Here is a 19,385-nt window from a genome sequence, read left to right as displayed (position 1 = left end):
TAGAGTTTCAGGCATACTATGTACAATACTCATCAAAAGTGCACATTTCCCACCAACAATGTCCCCAGGTTCCCTCCTCCCTTCCTCCCTGCCTGTTTATGGGTGGATATTTTTTCTTCTCTCTTTCCCTCCCTCTCCCTCTCTCGCCCTCTCTTCTTCCCTCCCTCTTTTCCTCTCTCCCTTTCTCTCTCCTCTCTCACACACACACATTTTCTTTTTCCCCCCTTTACTGTCATTTGCAATATTGTTATTGAGTGTTACCAAGCCTATCACTTTAACTCCTTTCAGCTCCCAATTCTTGTCCAGTGTGATCATTTACATCATTGTTATAGTGGTCCCTTCTGTATCCTCTCACTCCCCTACTATTTGTGGAAAGCTGCCTACCATGGACGGTTCCTCCTGGCTTTTGTCTCTATTGTCTTTGAATATATTATTATGAACAACCTTGTAAACATGGTGTTTAAATAAAGTAATTTAAGTAAAAATAAAAGGTGGGAAGTTAATGAGAAAGGTTTGATTGTATGTGAAAAAAGTATACTTGGATATAAACAGATAAATAAAAAAGAGGATAGTTAGCTACCAAGGATTTTCCAAAATAGATAAATTGTTAGACCTATAAAGAAAAACCTCAATAGTTAGGTTTTGAAAAGAATGTTTCTTTTATTTGAGTGTAGAGAAAATGAGGAATATTTGCAATTTTTTTCTTATCAGCTGATGAGACCCCTTACGTAACCCTAACCCAGATGATTCCTCGACAGCACAACTACCATGCTGCCACCCTATTGCTGCATTATTCCCTGTTCACCCAATTTCACTTCAGGCTTCTGCTTCTTAAGACCAGGCCCTTCAATGACGTTAATTAAGCTAGCCTCTTTCAGGTGTGGAGCTTTTACCAGCAGCACCAACGTTTAAAGGTAAAATGCAAATCCCTTAATCCACTGTGTCAAATGGCTCACTTTGAATGAATACCTCTTTTTGTGGTTGTTTTTTTTTTGGGGGGGGGGGGAATGACACCCGGCAGCGCTCAGGGGTTACTCCTAGCTCTTCGTTCAGAAATCGCTCCTGGGAGACCATATGGGATGCCTGGAATCGAACCACTGCCCGTCCTGGCTCTGCCGCATGCAAGGCAAAGGCCATACCGCTGTGCTATCTCTCCGGGCTCATGAATGAATGAATACCTGTTCTGTCCAAATGATCTATGTTAAGACTGGAGATACCAGAGCAACCTTGAAGTATTTCCTTTGTTTGTTTCCCTCTGCTGACTTCAGCTCCCAGGCTTCATTTCAAGTTTTCAAGTCTAGTGGCAAACCTCTTGGCCAAATCTCAGGCCTTCCTTGTGGCGTGAGACGAAATCTCATTGCTGTTTTGCTTGGCCTGTAGGCCAGGACTAGGCAGGACTCGCAATCAATTTGTACGCATGCCCGACCCCGAGAACCCTAGTTTTTCTGCGGCACCGGCAGAGGTGAGAGTGAGCTGTGCGGTCCTGTGGGTAGGGGAGGCGATGGCAGCGAATGCTGCCTCCACCCCCACGTGCCAGCCTGCTGGCTCAGCAACGGTCAGTAACGAGCCCGCCTTGGTTTGAAGTGGCCGCGCTGTCCCCAGCTGGAGGGGGGCAGAGACAGAGACACAGAGAGCTGAGGAGTGAGAGGGAATTTCCCGCCTCGCACACTCTCTAACAACCTGCAGATCCCGAAACTGAAGGGAAGAGCGAGCAAGCGGCTGGAGGGCGGGGCAAAGGGGGCGGGGCTAGCGCTGCTCCCACGCTGATTGGCTCTTCCGAGCCGCTCTTCCTCCTCCCTGCTCCAATCAGCGGCCACTGCCGCAAGGGCTGTCGGGAGGGCACGAGGTTCTCTCGCTCTTCGACTCGGAGGCGGCGGGCAGACGGCCATGGCCGCTCGAAAGTCAGCGGCGTCGCAGTTCGCTCTGGCTTCCTGCCGGCAGATGCGGCGGCAGAGTCGGCCCTGGGGGACGGTTGAGCTTCAGTGCACTCGGTGTGGAAGAAAGTTGGCCGGCGCTTCAGGTAAATAGGCGAGGGGGTCGTCCCGAGGGGCCCTTCGAGGCCCTGAGGTGAGCCGGCCAGGCCTATGGCCCCTTGCCCGCCCGCGCATGCGCGCTGCGTCTACGAGGCCCAGAACATGGACGTCGCCCATCCGTCCCCCATGCAGGCCCGCCTCGGGGCCCCAGAGACTCCCAGTTGAATTGCTTATTTTTTTATTTATTTTATTTTTGGGTCACACCCCGCAGTGCTCAGGGGTTCCTCCTGGCTCTACACTCAGAAATGCCTCCTGCCAAGCTCGGGAGAGCATATGGGATGCCGGGATTCGAACCACCGACCTTCTGCTTCCAGGCAAACGCCCTACCTCCCTCCGTGCTATCTCTCCGGCCCCTTTCCTTTTTTTTTTTTTTTTAATAATATCTTTATTCAAGCACCATGACTACAAATGATTGTAGTTGGGTTTCAGTCATAATCCAGCACTCTCGGTCTCTTTGGGACCTCCTCCCTCGTACCCCATCTTTAGGACCCCTCTGCACCCCCCCCCCATTTAAGCTCTCTCTTTCCTTTATTTATGTATTGATTGATTGGTTTTTGGGTCGTACCCGGCAGCGCTCAGGGATTACTCCTGGCTCTACGCTCAGAAATCGCTCCTGGCAGGCTCGGGGGACCATATGGGATGCCGGGATTCGAAACACCGTTCTTCTGCATGCAAGGCAAATGCTCTACCTAGGGACTTCTGGGCTGCCCCACCAGCCTGGACAGACTCCCAGTGCAAGCAGGTAGAGTCTCGAATGTACGGGCTCCCTCTGCCCCGAAGGCTTCTGGGGCGCCAGTACCAGCTGGGCCCGGTTGATGCCCTGCTCTGTGCCAGATCTTTGCTGCTGCTTTTTTTTTTTTTTTTTTACTTCGTGTAGATGACAGTAAAAGGCTCTGAGGGGCTAGGGAACAGTGCTCCAGGGGGGAAAAAAAAACAAACGCAGTTCACATACACACACACCCTTTTTTTTTTTTTTTTTGCTAGGACACCAGTGCCACCAGCAAAAAAAAACCGCTGTGACACACACACACCGTTTTTTTGTTTTTGTTTTTGTTTTTTTTTTTGCTAGTACAAGGGACACCAGTGCCACCAGCGACTCGCTTCACCAGAGAAAATAGCATCAGTGAGTGTAAGTTGAAATGGCTCCAGAGTGGTTGGATTGCTGAGCTTAACGCCAGGGTACCGATATTTGTGCTTCGACATCTTTTTCTTTTCTTACTCCTATCCCCTTTTTTGTTGGTTGGTTGGTTTGTCTGTTTGGGGGTAATCCCGGCTAACTCCTGGCTCAGGACTAAGGCTGGAATCATTCCTGGCAGGCTCTGTAGCATGCAGAAAGGCAAAAGCCTACTCGCTGCACTATCACTTCTGCCCTCCTGCTTCAATACTTTAAAAGGCGGATGTTATTATTGAATTTTCCTCTGGGTCACCAAGATAAAAATGTGTAGATAAACAGATAAACAGTGAGAGTTGACTCACCAAATGTTTTATGCCAGAGAGCCAATATTCTCTTATTCCACGTTTTGACAGCTTTTGTGCATTAATTTTTTTTAAATGTTAGAAACAAAACGCCTTAATGAGGCCGAAGGAAGAATGCAGTGGGAAGAGTGCTTGCACCTGGGCTCTCCAGGAGTGATGATCCCTGAGCACTATCCAATTTGGCCCCTTCCTAAACAAAAAGATAACTTCCATTGGTTGAATGAAGTGGTATTGCAGAGTCAACATTTACAATGGAGTCTTTTAAAATTACTTGTTTTTCTATATTTCTATAACAATACTAGAAACATTATTGGAAAGATGAAGCCTATGTCTGTAAAATCGTGAAAGTACTTTGTGTGCTGAATGTACCAAACCAACCAAATTATTTTGACTAGTACTTAATCAGAAATTTTATATAATAGTAAAAAAACATTTTATTTCATTGGTAATATTTTTATTGTTTAAAGATAACTTCATAATTCTGCTTACTTTTAAGTAAGTTTCAGGTATTCCAATTAGCTTAAAAACGTTGTAGGGGCCCATGAGATAGTACAACTGATAGGGTGCCTGTAGAAACAATAAGAATACCAAAACCCTGATAATGACTGTTTTTACCATAATTCCTTAGCTCTCAAAATCTCAGATTTTTGAAGTATAAGAATGTATGTATTATGACAAATTTCAAATTTTGTTCAAAACTCAGATCATGCTATTGTTTTTATTATTTTATTATTCTAATATTATTAATTAATATTAATATTAATTATTAATTAATATTAATAAATATTATTTATTATTATTATTTATTATTCTATTATTTTATTAAACACGATACTGTGATTTACATTATTGTTGATAATGATGTTAAAGTTGGTTTCTGTGTACATAATTTCAACTCTATACCCATTGCTATTACGTTTATAATCAAGATGATATTTCTCTACAAATGCTAGGCTTTTGAAAGGCTTTTTATGTTGGTTTTGTGATCATGCAGGTCACAGTAGTGATCTTTTATTTCTGTCCTTATCTATATTATGTAGGTTGTTATCAGAGGTAGTCTTGCCAGTATCTCAATTGCCTTCGATGTGACTTTCACCAAATGGGGAATGAAAACAGAGACAGTATGATCAAGTAGGAACAGAACAACAGAAATCTAGATTATACCATTTAATTAATCAGATAACAAAATGGTTTTCCATGTTTGGCTTTAATATATTATTTCCAGCCTACTTAGTCATGATATTTATAAAAATTATGTGTTACTGAACTGCATATCATAAAATATAGCACAGTTTCAAAGTATTGTCTACATCTTGCTAAATTGCTGTAAGAAATGTTGCATAACTACATAGTTTCTCTGATTTTTATTCACCATCCTGATTTGTATACTTTCTCCTATTTTTGATCCATAATAAAACTTGATATTTTCCAAGTATTAATACTTTACATTTATCATTAACAAACTGGAAAATTTGATTTACCTAATTATTTCTTTAATAGGTAATCACCACAAACTTCAGTGTGGACATATATTTTGTGAAATGTGTTTATTAATAACTGAAGAATGCAGCACAATTATGTGCCCTGAATGTGCGGTAAGTTTTATTATCTTTCATTTGAATGCATTAAAGGCAGAAAGTTCAAGGACTGGAGCACATTCTCTTCATGGCTTGATAGTTGCCCAAGTACCAAGCCACAAGCAACCTAGTCAACACTAGCTGTGGTTCCCCACACACACATACAAATAAAAATTATCTAAATAGAAACTTAAAAAATATACTTTTGCTATTCACTTGATACCAGAACATAACCCTAATGACTAACACTTGAATATGGTTTAATTAACACATATTTCAGCACCAGACTCAAAGAGGTTGACGGCTTAACAACTTTAAGCAAAGATACCTGGCAAAAGATAAAGCTTCCCTTCATCTGTTATTTCTTGATTCAGAGTGCTGAAGAAAAAATACAAGGTCAAAGTAAAGTATTTATCAGTCTTACTATCTGGCTCTTGACATTATGGAAATTTTCCTCATATTTGAAGACTTTAAAATTTTAGTCACCATAAAATTACAAAGTTATTCATGATTAGGTTTTAGGCATAGAACATTTCAACACCAATCTCTTCATGAGTGTTCACTTCCCTTATCAATGCTCCCCTTCCTTATTGCTTCCTATTTAGTCTTCCACAAGAGGCACTTTTTTAATATACAAAATCTTGCACTGTGGTTTACAGTACACTGTTATGGATAGGGTTTCACGCATAACACCTTACCACACTTCAGCACCACCTCCTCCTCCTCCTGTTTTAATGTGTTCCTTCACCACAGATTTACCCACTCCCTGTGATATGTTTTCAAAGTTATCTCTCAGCAGAATTCTTTGTTTCTGTTGTCTTTGGGTATTCATTATTTTACCATTTTTTATATCCCACATATGAGAGATCATTCAATGTTGCTTTCTATTACTTCACTCAGCATGATATTTTCCAGGTCTCTAGTGTAGCAGCAAATTGCATGACTTTATCTTTTTTATGATCAAGAAATTTTTCATGGATATGTACCATATCTTTGTTGTCCAGGCATCTCTTCTTGGACTCTTGGGTTGTTTGTGTTGGCTCTTGTGTATAGAATTACAAAGAACATAGGGATGCAAATGTCCTTTGCCCATTTTAGATTTTTTCCTTGAGGTATATTCCAAGAAGTGGAGTTACTCAGATGAATGGCTAAAGAAACTGTGGTACATATCACAATGGAATGTTATGCAGCCATCAGGAGAGATGAAGTCATGAAATTTTCCTATACATGGATGTACATGGAACCTATTATGCTGAGTAAAATAAGTCAGAGGAAGAGAGATAGACACAGAATAGTTTCACTTGTCTGTGGGTTTTCAGAAAAACAAAAGACATTATTGTAATAATGCCCAGAGACAACGAGATGAGGGCTGGTAGGTCTGGCTCTCAATGTGAAGCTCACCACATAAAGGTGAATTTAGAGAGATGACTACACTCATGACAATGTTAATGAGTGAGAGAAGTAGAATGCCTGTCTCAAATACACGCAGGGGGTGGGGTAAAAGGGAGATGGTGGCATTGATGGTGGGAAGGTTGCGCTGGTGAAGGGGAGTGCTCTTTTTTTTAATAATTTTTATTTTGACCAAAGTGAATTACAAATCTTTCACAGTAATATTTTAGGTACTTAGTGATATTGAGTCAAAGGCATTCCCATCACCAGTGTTGTCTTCCCTCCACCCCTGTTCCCAGCATGCATCTCATATCCCCCTCCTTTGCCAGGTGGGTGCTCTTTTTATGACTGAAACTACAATCATGTATGCAATCATGGTGCTTAAATAAATTTTTAAAAAGTGGAGATACTGGGTCAAATGGAAGTTCAATTCCTAGATTTTTAAGAAATGTTCATATGTTTTTCTAGAGAGGCTGAACCAATTTATATCCTGCCAGCAGTGAATGAATGTCTTTCTCCCTGTATTCATGCCAGCAACAGCTGTTTTGTTTTTTGGGATGTATGCCTGTCTCTGATATGAGATAATCTCATTGCAGTTCTGATTTGCATCTTCTTGATGATTAGTGATGCACAGCTTTTTATGCATGTCTTTTTGGTCATTTGTATTCATCTTTGAGTAAAACTGTTAATCTCTTCTCCCCATTTTTGATTGGGTTAAATGGGGTTTTTTTCCTTGTAAAGTTCTACCATAAATATATAAGTAACTTATATATCCATGATATTAAACCCATATCAGGTGAATAAGTTCTCCTGTTTCATAGGATATCTCTGTATCTTGGTCATTGTATCCTTTACATGAAGAAGCTTCTAATTTAATGTGGTCCCATTTGTTTATCTTTACTTCCACTTGCTTGGCTAGTGGTGTTTCATAATTGAAGATGCCATGATGGAGAGTTCTGCCTATGTTTTCCTCTGTACCTATGGTTTCATGTCTGATAGCAGTTTCTTGAATTTTTTTTGGGAGGGTCACTCCTGGCAGACTCGGAGGACCATATGGGATTCTCACCACTGTCCTTCTGCATGCAAGGCAAACACCTTACCTCCATGCTATCTCTCTGGCCTCCTCTTGAATTTATTTGATTTGACTTTTATGTGATGGTATTATATTATTTTTATGGAGTTTTGTGCCATATTTCTACAATAATATTGCTCTGGGAATTTCTCAGTGATACTGTCTTTTACTGTTGGTTCTTCTTCGGGGTTTTTTTTCCTGGCCCTCTGAGATACCAATGATTCTTACTTTTTTCCTGTTAAATTTATCCCAAAATGTATTGTTGTCTGTTCACTTATTTTGAGGATATTTTCATCTTCTGTTAATTTATTTTAAGATGATTTTCCAATTTCTTCTGCTGAATAGCGGTGTTATGCAGCTGATCTTCCAGATCACTGATTCTGTCATTAGTAGCTGTTATTCTGCTGGTGAGGCTTCCAGTGAGCTTTTTATTTCACCTATCATGTTTTATAGTCCTCATATTTCTGTTTGATGTTTTCTCATATCTGCTCTCATATCCTCTTGAGTCTTAGTGACTGTCCATTCCATTGTTTTTTTTGATTTCTTTGAACAGCCTTAACATTTCCTCTTTAACACCCTGATCAGAGAGGATATATAGGTGGCTGATGTTGGTTGTGTCTTCAGAACTAGCATCTTCAGTTACAAATTGTGGTGAAGTTCTGCGTTGTTTTCCTATTGTGACCTTTGTTGTGCTATTTTTTAATGTTTTGTGGTTGGGCTCCTTAACGAGATGAAATGAAATGTGTGGCCACAGAGTGAAGCAGAGAAACCTCACTCTTGCCTGGACTCTCTCACCTCAGTTCTTTTCAAAATGACACATTTGTAGTCCAAACTCCTCCCCAGCCCATAGCCACTTCTGCTGCTGGTTTTTTTTTTTTTTTTTGGGGGGGGGGCCACACCCGGTGACGCTCAGGGGTTACTCCTGGCTATGCGCTCAGAAGTCGCTCCTGGCTTGGGGGACCATGTGGGACACCGGGGGATCGAACCAAGGTCCGTCCAAGGCTAGCGCAGGCAAGGCAGGCACCTTACCTCTAGCGCCACCGCCCGGCCCCTGCTGGTTTTTTTTTCACTCTAGCAATGCTTTTGCTGGGCTCACTCATTTCAATTCAGGCCACTAACAAAGTGGCCAATTGAAGTAATTTTTAAAGAAGAGATATATATGCATACATACATATACATATATATACATACATGTTTCTTTACAGTACTTCTTGTATAATGTGAGTATAGCATTTCTTCAGGATGATTACTTGAAGTTTTACTGCATTTATTTATTTATTTATTTTTGGTTTTTCGGGCCACACCCATTCGATGCTCAGGGGTTACTCCTGGCTAAGTGCTCAGAAATTGTCCCTGGTTTATGGGGACAATATGGGACGCCGGGGGATCGAATCATGGTCCTTCCTTGGCTAGCACTTGCAAGGCAGACACCTTACCTCTAGCGCCACCTCGCCGGCCCCTTACTGCATTTATTTTTATTTCATTGAAATGTCACTTGTAGTCTGTATTAATTTTCCATATATGTGTGTACATATTACATATACATAGATCTATATTAGAGTTTTTTCTATTCCATCATATCAGCACTCAACTGTTTGATTATAGTAGCTTTGCTATTTCATAAGCTAAATCTCTCTTGATATGTACATTTTCTGTAATTCTCATGCAATATAGTTTCTAAATGAATCTTAGAATTGTATTGTTTTGTCAATGTATTTGAGGATATTGGATCTGTCTCCAAGAATTTTACATAATTTAGTCTTACGATCCTCAGTAATTTTTTTCTTGGAGCTCATAATGTTGTCAAACAAGTTTTAAATATACTGCAGTTTTGAACATTCCTTATCATTGTGAAATTTTATAGTAAATTTTATAAGTATTATTGCCATTTTTATTTACAATTATGATAATATATTCTGCCAAATTACCAATTTATTCAAAAAATTAAGACAGGGAAAACACTTAAAGTACAGGTTTCTCTTTGATTAAAAGAGGATTTAGGGATTCTTAAAGTTACTATCAACTATGAATGGCACAGTTGCTTACATTATAAACAATTTATTGACTGCGGTTTCTTTTCTTGTCTTATTTTCTCCTAAGGTTGCTACAACTATAAATATGAGGCAAAGCTACTACACAGTTGATGGATATAATCAAGAAGATTCTCTTATGGAAAAATCGCAACCTAAGAAGTATGTCTTTTTTTGTTTTCTCCCCTCCCCTAAGAAGTATGTTTAATGTTCACTTAATTTAGTATTTTAGTTTAGTTTAGTTTTAGTTTTTCATCCACACCCGGTGATGCTCAAGGGTTACTCTTGGCTATGGGTTCAGAAATTGCTCCTGGCTTGGGGGATCATATGGGACGCTGGGGGATTGAACTGCAATCCATCCTAGACTAGTGCCTGCAAGGCAGATGCCTTAACACTTGCACCACTGCTCTGGCCCTTATTTTAGTATTTAAAATTAATTATATTTTCCCCAAGGCACAGGCAAATTCATGCTTCCTACTGACCCCTTATAGATCACTCTTCTACAGACACCTCCTAGAAGCTCAAATTTCACATTATTCATGTTCCTGACCTCTAAGTCTGAGGTGCCTAAAGAACCCTTCTCAGTTTGATTCTTTTTTTTTTTCTTTGTTCTCATTTGTTTTTTGTTTTGTTTGGGGTCTGCATTCACAATGCTCGGGGTTACTCTTGGTTCTGCTCTTAGAAATATCTCCTGGGGGGCCGAGTGGTGGCGCTGGAGGTAAGGTGCCTGCCTTGCCTGCGCTAGCCTAGGACGGACCGCAGTTCGATCCCCCGGCGTCCCATATGGTCCCCCAAGAAGCCAGGAGCAACTTCTGAGTGCATAGCCAGGAGTAACCCCTGAGCGTCACAGGGTGTGGCCCAAAAACCAAAATATATATATATATATATATATATATATATATATATATATATATCTCCTGGCAGGCTTGGGTGACCATTTGGAATGCCTGGAATCAAACTCAGGTTGGCAGTATGCAAGGCAAACACCCTACCTGCTGTGCTATTATTCCAGCCCATTTGATTTATGTTCTTTTTTGAGGGGGGCAGAGAATAGCACACAGAACTCAGAAAACTTATTTATTCACTACACCAGAATTTCTGAGCAGGATGCCCCAAGAATAGTTAAGTCAGGGCAACAGGTTAAAATTGTGTAAATCAGAACCATGAAACAAGACTAGAGAACCAAGTGGCAGAATTGGGTATGAGTACTGGGTAAACAAAAAGGAGAAAAATTGAGAAGGTGACCATAGTCAGAAAAAGGTTGAAAACCACTGCACTAAACTACTGACTTTTTTTTTTTTTTTTTTTTGTGGTGGGGGAGCACTTGGGCAACACAGGAGATGCTCAGGGTAATTCCCGGCTCTGCACAGAGGAATTACTCCTGACATAGATCATTGATTTCTACAAGTATATTTAAAAAAAAAGAAGAGGGAGTTGGGAAGGTAATAAAAAAAAAAGGAGTTGGAGAAGTGATTTATAAAAGGAATAGGATACTCGAATTCATGTTTTCTTTCTATAAGGCATTAATAAGTATTTTTTCTTAATAATTTTTATTTTGACCAAAGTGGATTACAAATCATTCAGAGTAATATTTTAGGTACATATTGACATGAATCAGGGAAATTCCCACCACCAGAGTTGTCCTCCCTCCACCCCAATTCCAGCATGCATCCCCTATCCCCCTCCCTTATCCCTTGGGTTGCTAGTGTAAGTGGTCCCCTCCATGACGAGTTTTTGTAGATTGGGCGTCGATTCTGTCATCACTGGCTTAGGGTTTGCGCCTAAGTCCAATCATTTTTACTACCACTTAGTGATTATACACTTAGTGATTATACACTGTTTGGTCTTAGAACCCTCTACTGTTTCCCCCTCAATTTGAGAGGCGGAACAAGATTGTTCGAGTTATGTGGTTCTGTTTGAAGAAGAAAAAAAAGAAAAGAAAAAATAACATAAAATCGGGTAAAAATCAAGCAAAAAAAATAGGCAGAGTCCTTCTAGAGGTTATAAATAATAATTTGAGAGAAGAAAGGGAAAAAAGGGGAGAGAAACACAACTACAATACAAAAGGAATAGTCAAAAAAATTCAAAAAGCTGGGGCCAGAGAAATAGCATGGAGGTAAGGTGTTTGCCTTTCATGCAGAAGGTCATTGGTTCGAATCCCGGCATCCCATATTCCCATATGGTCCCCGAAGCCTGCCAGGAGCAATTTCTGAGCCAGGAGAAACCCCTGAGCGCTGCCGGGTGTGACCCAAAAAACAAAAACAAAAAAAAAATCCAAAAAACACCTCAGCAATAAAGATAACTACCACACAATATCCACGGTCCTGAACTAAAATCAAAACAAAGCATATGCAATAAGTATTATTTTTAATCAGTAATGCATATATGGGAGTGGGGGTGAGGTAGAGAAGGGCTTTCCAAGTGATGTTAATGATTCTTGGAGGCCACATTCAGTGATATTTTACCAAGTCTATAGGGTCAGTACTGGGGCCCAAGCATGTGCTACCATCCAGAACCACCCCAAAAGTGCTGAGACTACAGGGTCATACCCAGTGGTGCTTTGTGTCTGTACCCTGCAATGCTCAGGAGGCTATATGATACCAAGACTCAACCCTTAATAGGGTACACATATAAGGTATGAGCCCTAATTCCTGTAATACCTCTCCAGCAGAAAACGCCATAGAGTTTTTAACATATATTAGACTTAGAGACATAAGTCAGTTTTGTGATTTGTAAGTTTCTTGCAAGTCTATAAGCTCCTTTAAGAACTATTTGACCAAATTTTACTGCTTTATACATCCCTGGTGCTTTACACAGAGAAAATATGTTTGACTTTTTTGGAGGGGTCCCACACCCGGTTACGCTCAGGGTTTACTCCTGGCGATGCGCTCAGAAATTACTCCTGGCTTGGGGGATCATATGGGACACCAGGGGATTGAAGCGTGGTCTGTCCTAGGTCAGACATATGCAATACAGACAGACACCCTACTGCTAGCATCACTGCCCTGGCCCCATATTTAACAGTTTTGATTCCAGGTGTTTAGTTGTCATTATGGCGAGGATGTTCCTGGATCTGTGTCAGGGGTTATTTTGTGGTGCCCAGTGAATCATGTGTGCTGCTGGAGTAGAGTCAGGTCCAGCCACATACAAGATACTTAACTTCTATATTGTCTCTAGCCCTGATAAAATTTTTCCAAAATAATTTATCTGTGTAAATTGAGTTGTTTTAAGGAATCTCCATATTGTTTTCCATAAGGGCAGGAATCGACAGCTTTCCCATCAGCAGTGAATGAGAGTTTCTTTCTCCCTACATCCCCGCTAGCACTGATTATTCTTGTCCTTTGTAATGCATGCCAGTTTCTGTGGCATGAGATGTTACCTTATTATTATTTTGATGTGCATCTCCCTGATAATTAGTAATATGGATGGAGCACTTTTTCATGTGTTTTTTTTTTTTGGCCATTTGTATTTCTTCTTTGAGAAGTTATCTGTTCATTTCTTCTCCCCATTTTTTGATGGGGTTAGATCTTTTTTCCTTGTTAGGATCTGACTTTGTATAGCTTAGATATTAGCCCCTTATCTGATGGACATTGGGTGAATAGTTTCTCCATTCTGTGGATGGCTTTTGTATCCTAGTTACTGTTTTCTTTGAGGTGCAGAAGCTTCTCACTGAATATAGTCCCATCTGTTTTTTTCCACATGTCTGGAGAATGTTTCCTCCTTGAAGATGCCTTTAGTCTCAATGTTATGGAGTGTTTTACCTACGCCTTCTTTTGTATGCCTAATGGTTCTGGGTCTGATATCAGAGTCTAACCCATTTGAATTTTACCTTTGTGCATGGTGTTAGATGGAGGTCTGAGTTCGTTTTTTTGCATGTGGCTGACGAGTTGTCCCAACACCACTTGTTGAAGAGGCTTTCCGTGCTTCGTTTTGTGTTTATTATCCCTTTATCACAGATTGATTGTATGTCTGGGGAACATTCTCTACATACCCAAGTCTATTTCACTGATCTGAGGGTCTCTCTTTATTCCAGTACCATGCTATTTTAATGACTATTGCTTTGTAATATAATTTAAAGTTGGGAAGGTGATGCCTCCCATCTTCTTTTTCCTAAGGGTTGCTTTAGCTATTTGTGGGTGTTTGTTGTTCCAAATGAATTTCAGGAGTGTTTGATCCACTTCTTTGAAGAATGGCATAGGTATCCTTAGAGCAGCGGTCTCAAACTCGAGGCCCGAGGGCTGTTTGCAGCCCTCTGTACAACGTTTTGTGGCCCATGGCCAGCCTTCAAATATTGCAGTATTTGCGATTATTCGAAAAATCGCATTAGTAAGAAAAAAAATTGCATTAAACATTCGCATACCCCAAGCAGTTCTGTTCGGGGTATGCAAATGTTTAATGCGATATTTTGTGATTTTTTTCTTACTAATGCGATTTTTTATTGAGAATATTCGGTAAGCGAAATCACTTATGCGGCCCTGCCTCACCCTGACTTTGCCTCCTGTGGCCCCCAGGTAAATTGAGTTTGAGACCCCTGCCTTAGAGGAATTAGGGAGTACTGACATTTTAATGATGTTAATCCTCCCAATCCATGAACAGGCTATGTATCTCCATTTCCCTGTGTCCTCTTTTATTTCTTGAAGCAGTGTTTTGTAGTTTTCTTTGTATAGGTACTTCATGTCTTTAGTTAAGTTGATCCCAAGGTATGTGAGTTTGTGAGGCAAACATGATAACCACTACACTGCAGGAACTCCTCAAAGTATTTGAGTTTGTGTGGCACTAATGTGATGGGATTTTTTTAAATGTCCATTTCTTTCTATCATTATTTGTTATAAGAAGTTTATTGATTTTTTGTGTTAATTTTGTAGCCTACCACATTACTATATGAATTTATTTTTATAGAAGCTTTTTGGTAGTATCTTTAGGATTTTCTAAATACAGTATCTTGTCATCTGCAAACAATGAAAGTTTGACTTCTTCCTTTCCTATCTGGATGCCTTTGATAGTATTTTCTTGCCTAATTGCTATGGCAAGTACTTCTAGTACTATGTTGAATAGGAGTGGTAAGAGGGGACAGCCTTGTATTGTGCCATATTTTAGAGGAAAGACTTTTAGTTTCTCTCCATTGAAAAAATATTTGCTGTTGGCTTCTGGTAAATGGACTTGACTATATTGAGAAAAGTTCCTTCCATTCCCATCTTGATGAGAGTTTTTATTATGAATGGATGTTGGACTTTATCAAATGCTTTCTCCACATCTGTTGATAATGATCATATGGTTTTTATTCTTTTTTTGATATGGTGCATTATATTGATTGACATATGTTAAACCGTCCTTGCATTCATGGAACAAAACTTACTTGGTCATGGTTTATGATCTTCTTGATGAAGTGTTGGATACTATTTGCTAGGATTTTGTTGAGGATCTTGGCATCTGTGTCCATCAGGTATATTGATCTATAGTTTTCTTTCTTTGCAGCATCTCTGTTAGGTTTTGGTATTAGAGTGATGTTAGCTTCATAAAAACTATTTGGAAGTGTTTCTGTTTTTTCAATTTCCTGAAAGAGCCTGAAAAGGATTGGTAGTAGTTCCTCTAGAATTGTTTGAAAGAATTTATTCGTGAATTCATTTGAGTTGGTGCTTTTGTTTTGGGGATGACTTTTGATTACCATTTTAATTTCCTCAATAGTAATGAATCTGTTTAGATAGGCTAGACTAGATCATCCTGATTCAATCATGGAAGATTCTGAGTTCAATAATTTATTCATTTCTTCCAGGGTCTCTTGTGTCATAGAGTTACTCAAAGTAGTCTCTGATTTTTCTTTGAATCTCTGTAGTAACTGTAGTGATCTCTGCCAGTTCATTTCTAAACCAATTTATTAAGTTTCCCCCATTCTTTGTGATTTTTGCTAGTAGTTTATCAGTCTTGTTTTTTTTTTCAAAGAACCTTTGTCTTTCTTTATGCTTTCTTTGATCTCATTGTTTTTTGTGTTTCTACTTCATTGATTTCTGCACTAAGCTTTGTTATTTCCTTCTGCCTACCTATTTTTGGTTCCTTTGTTGATTCTTTTCTAATTTTATAAGCTGTGTCATTAAATTATTTAAGTAGACTCCTTCTTCCTTCCTGATGTGTGCTTGCAACACTATAAATTTTCCTCTTAGTACCACTTTTGCTGTGTCACACAAATGTTGATCATTTGTGTCTTCATTTGCATTTGTTTCCAGGAATCCTTTTATTATTTTTTTACTCTTTTATTTACTTTTTTCTTTTTTATATAAACATCTTGGTTACAAATATGATTGTGAGTAGGTTTCAGTCCTGTAAAGAACACCCCCTTCACCAGTGCATCATTCCCACCACCAATGTCCCAAGTCTCCCTCCATCTCACCCCACCCCCACCTGTACACTAGATAGGCTTTCCAGTTTCCTCATTCATTCACATGGTTATGGTAGTTCTCAGTGTATTTATTTCTCTAACTGCACTCACCACTCTTTGTTGTGAGTTTCATAAAGTGAGCTGGAAGTTCCAGCCCTCCTCTCTTTGTCTCTGAGGATTGTTGCAAAAATGACTTATTTTTCTTAAAACCCATATATGAGTGAGATCATTCTGCATCTATCTCTCTCCCTCTGACTTATTTCACTCAGCATGATATATTCCATGTACATCATGTATAGGAAAATTTCATGACTTCATCTCTCCTGACGGCTGCATAGTATTCCATTGTGTATATATACCACAGTTTCTTTAGCCATTCATCTGTTGAAGGGCATCTTGGTTGTTTCCAGAGCCTGGCTATTGTGAATAGTGCTGCAATTAATATAGGTGTGAGGAAGGGATTTTTGTATTGTATTCTTGTGTTCCTAGGGTATATCCCTAGGAGTGGTACAGCTGGGTCGAATGGGATCTCAATTTCCAGTTTTTGGAGGAATCTCCATATCACTTTCCATAAAGGTTGGACTAGACGGCATTTCCACCAACAGTGAATAAAAGATCCTTTCTCTCCACATCCCCACCAGCACTGCTTGTTCTCATTCTTTGTGATGTGTGCCAATCTCTGTGGTGTGAGATGGTATCTCATTGTTGTTTTGATTTGCATCTCCCTGATGATTAGTGATAAGGAGCAATTTTTTCATGGCCTTTTGCCCATTTCTATTTCTTTTTTATCAAAGTGTTTGTTCATTTCTTCTCCCCATTTTTGATGGGATTAGATGTTTTTTTCTTGTAAAGTTTTGTCAGTGCCCTGTATATTTTGGATATTAGCCCTTTATCGATGGATATTGGGTGAATAGTTTCTCCCACACGGTGGGTGGCTCTTGTGTCCTGGACACCTATTTCTTTTGAGGTGCAGAAGCTTCTCAGCTTAATGTATTCCCATCTGTTGATCTCTGCTTTCACTTGTTTGGAAAGTGCAGTTTCCTCCTTTAGTCTCAATGTCATGGAGTGTTTTACCTATGTGTTGTCCTATATACTTTATGGTATCAGGTCTGATATCAAGGTCTTTAACCCATTTGGATTTTACCTTCATACATGATGTTAACTGGGGGTCTATGTTCGCTTTTTTTGCAAGTGGCTAACCAGTTCTGCCAACACCACTTGTAGAAGAGGTTTTCCCTGCTCCACTTAGCATTTCTTGCTCCTCTGTCAAAAATTAGGAGCTTGTATGTCTGGGGAACATTCTCTGAGTACTCAAGCCTATTCCACTGATCTGAGGGTCTGTCTTTATTCCAATACCATGCTGTTTTTATAACTATTGCTTTGTAGTACAGTTTAAAGTTAGGGAAAGTAATGCCTCCCATATTCCTTTTCCCTAGGAGTGCTTTAGATATTCGAGGGTGTTTATTATTCCAAATGAACTTTATAAGTGTTGATCCATTTCTTTGAAGAATGTCATGGGTATCTTTAGAGGAATCGTGTTAAATCTGTACAATGCTTTTGGAAGCATTGCTATTTTAATGATGTTGATCTGGCCAATCCATGACAGGGTATGTGTTTTTATTTCCGTGTGTCCTCTCTTATTTCTTGGAGCAGGGCTTTATAGTTTTCTTTGTATAGGTCCTTCACATCTTTGGTCAAGTTGACTCCAAGATATTTGAGTTTGTGGCACTAATGTGAATGGGATTGCCTTCCTAATGTCCATCTCTTCCCTATCATTATTGGTGTATAAAAAGGCCATTGATATCTGTGGTTAATTTTGTAGACTGCCACCTTGCTATATGAATCTGTTGTTTCTAGAAGCTCTTTGGTAGAGTCTTTAGGGTTTTCTAAGTAGAGTATCATGTCATCTGCAAACAGTGAGAGCTTGACTTCTTCCTTTCCTATCTGAATTCCCTTGATATATTTTTCTTGCCTGATTGCTATAGCAAGTACTTCCAGTACTATGTTGAAGAGGATTGGTGATAGAGTGATAGAGGACAGCCTTGTCTTGTACCAGAATTTAGAGAAAAGGCTTTTAGTTTTTCTCCATTTAGGATAATATTTGCCATTGGCTTGTGGTAGATGGCCTTAACTATATTGAGAAAGGTTCCTTTCATTCCCATCTTGCTGAGAGTTTTGATCAAGAATGGGTGTTTAACCTTATCAAATGCTTTCTCTGCACCTATTGATATGATCATGTGATTTTTATTTTTCTTGTTGTTGATGTATTATATTGATAGATTTACGGATGTTAAACCATCCTTGCATTCCTGGGATGAAATCTACTTGATTGTAGTGTATGATCTTCTTGATGATGCATTGGATCCTATTTGCATTGATTTTGTTGAAGATCTTTATAGCTGCATTCATCAGGGATATTGGTCTGTAATTTTCTTTTTTTGGCAGTATCTCTGTCTGGCTTTGGTACTAATGTGATGTTTGGGTCATCAGAGCTATCATTTTCACTCTCTGTGCATGGTGTTTGCCTGCAAGGTTTCCCCATTGTCACGCTTGTAGTGTGATTTTTTTTTCTGCATGTTGTGGTGGGGTTTATTGGTTAGAAAGAGTGTGCAGCCGTGAAGAAAAAGCAGAGCTGCCATGCTCTTCTGTGGCCTCTAGGGACAGAGGAATCAGCACTCTGCCTGGCGACGCTACAGCAGTCCTTACTTGCTGATGTTTCTTGGCCTCAGCAGTTCCAGGATGCAGTTTTTTGGGGGTTGCCCTCCTGAACCCTCTGTGCAGAGCTTGAGGGATTCAGGAAAGACACACAAGCAAACAAAGCCAAGAGGTCCCTTCAAGTTTTCACAGTCATCAAGAGCACCGCAGAGAAGAACCTGCACAGACATAGGAATCAGCTCCCTTCCTGGCGACCCCCACAACAGTCCTTACTCACTGCTGTTTCTTGGTTTCTCCTATTTCCAGGAATCTTTTGATTTTTTTTCTGATTTCATCTCTGACCCACTGGTTTTTCGATAGTGAGCTGTTTAATTTTCAGTTGTTAAAGTTTTTTCTCTGTGTTTGTGATTCACTTCTAATTTCATTGATTGGGGTCTGAGAAGATAGTCAGTACAATTTCTATTCTCCTGATTAATGGAGGTATCTTTTATGGGCCAGCATGTGATCTATCCTGGATAATAATCCATGTACATTAAAGTAGAATGTATATCTAGTTTGCTGAGGGTATATCTACTAGGTCGCTTTCTTCTATCTCTCCTTTTTGAGTTAGTATATTCTTGTTGGATTTCAGCCTGGTTGACCTATCAAGGGTTGATAGTGCTATGTTGAGGTCTCTCACTATTATTGTGTTGCTGTTGATGTCTTCTTTTAATTTGGTGACTATTGTATTAAATAGTTTGCTGGTTCCTTATTGAATGCATATATGTTTAGAAGTATGAT

The 19,385-nt window shown here is 39.6% G+C and overlaps 1 protein-coding gene across 1 annotated transcript in view; it reads left to right on the top strand.

The window, feature by feature from the left end:
* The first annotated feature begins 1,887 nt into the window (after window positions 1–1,887).
* The window catches only part of RNF17 (ring finger protein 17), a 180,713-nt gene continuing 163,215 nt past the window's right edge, over window positions 1,888–19,385 (top strand). Inside the window, exons 1-3 of the mRNA XM_049781640.1 lie at window positions 1,888–2,020; window positions 5,010–5,104; window positions 9,648–9,739. Of these exons, the coding sequence (XP_049637597.1) occupies window positions 1,888–2,020; window positions 5,010–5,104; window positions 9,648–9,739 (320 nt within the window). The remainder of the gene's footprint in view (window positions 2,021–5,009; window positions 5,105–9,647; window positions 9,740–19,385) is intronic.

This window comes from Suncus etruscus, chromosome 10, assembly GCF_024139225.1.
Source record: "Suncus etruscus isolate mSunEtr1 chromosome 10, mSunEtr1.pri.cur, whole genome shotgun sequence".
NCBI classification, from domain to species: domain Eukaryota; kingdom Metazoa; phylum Chordata; class Mammalia; order Eulipotyphla; family Soricidae; genus Suncus; species Suncus etruscus.
This window is presented reverse-complemented; position numbering and strand designations above follow the sequence as displayed.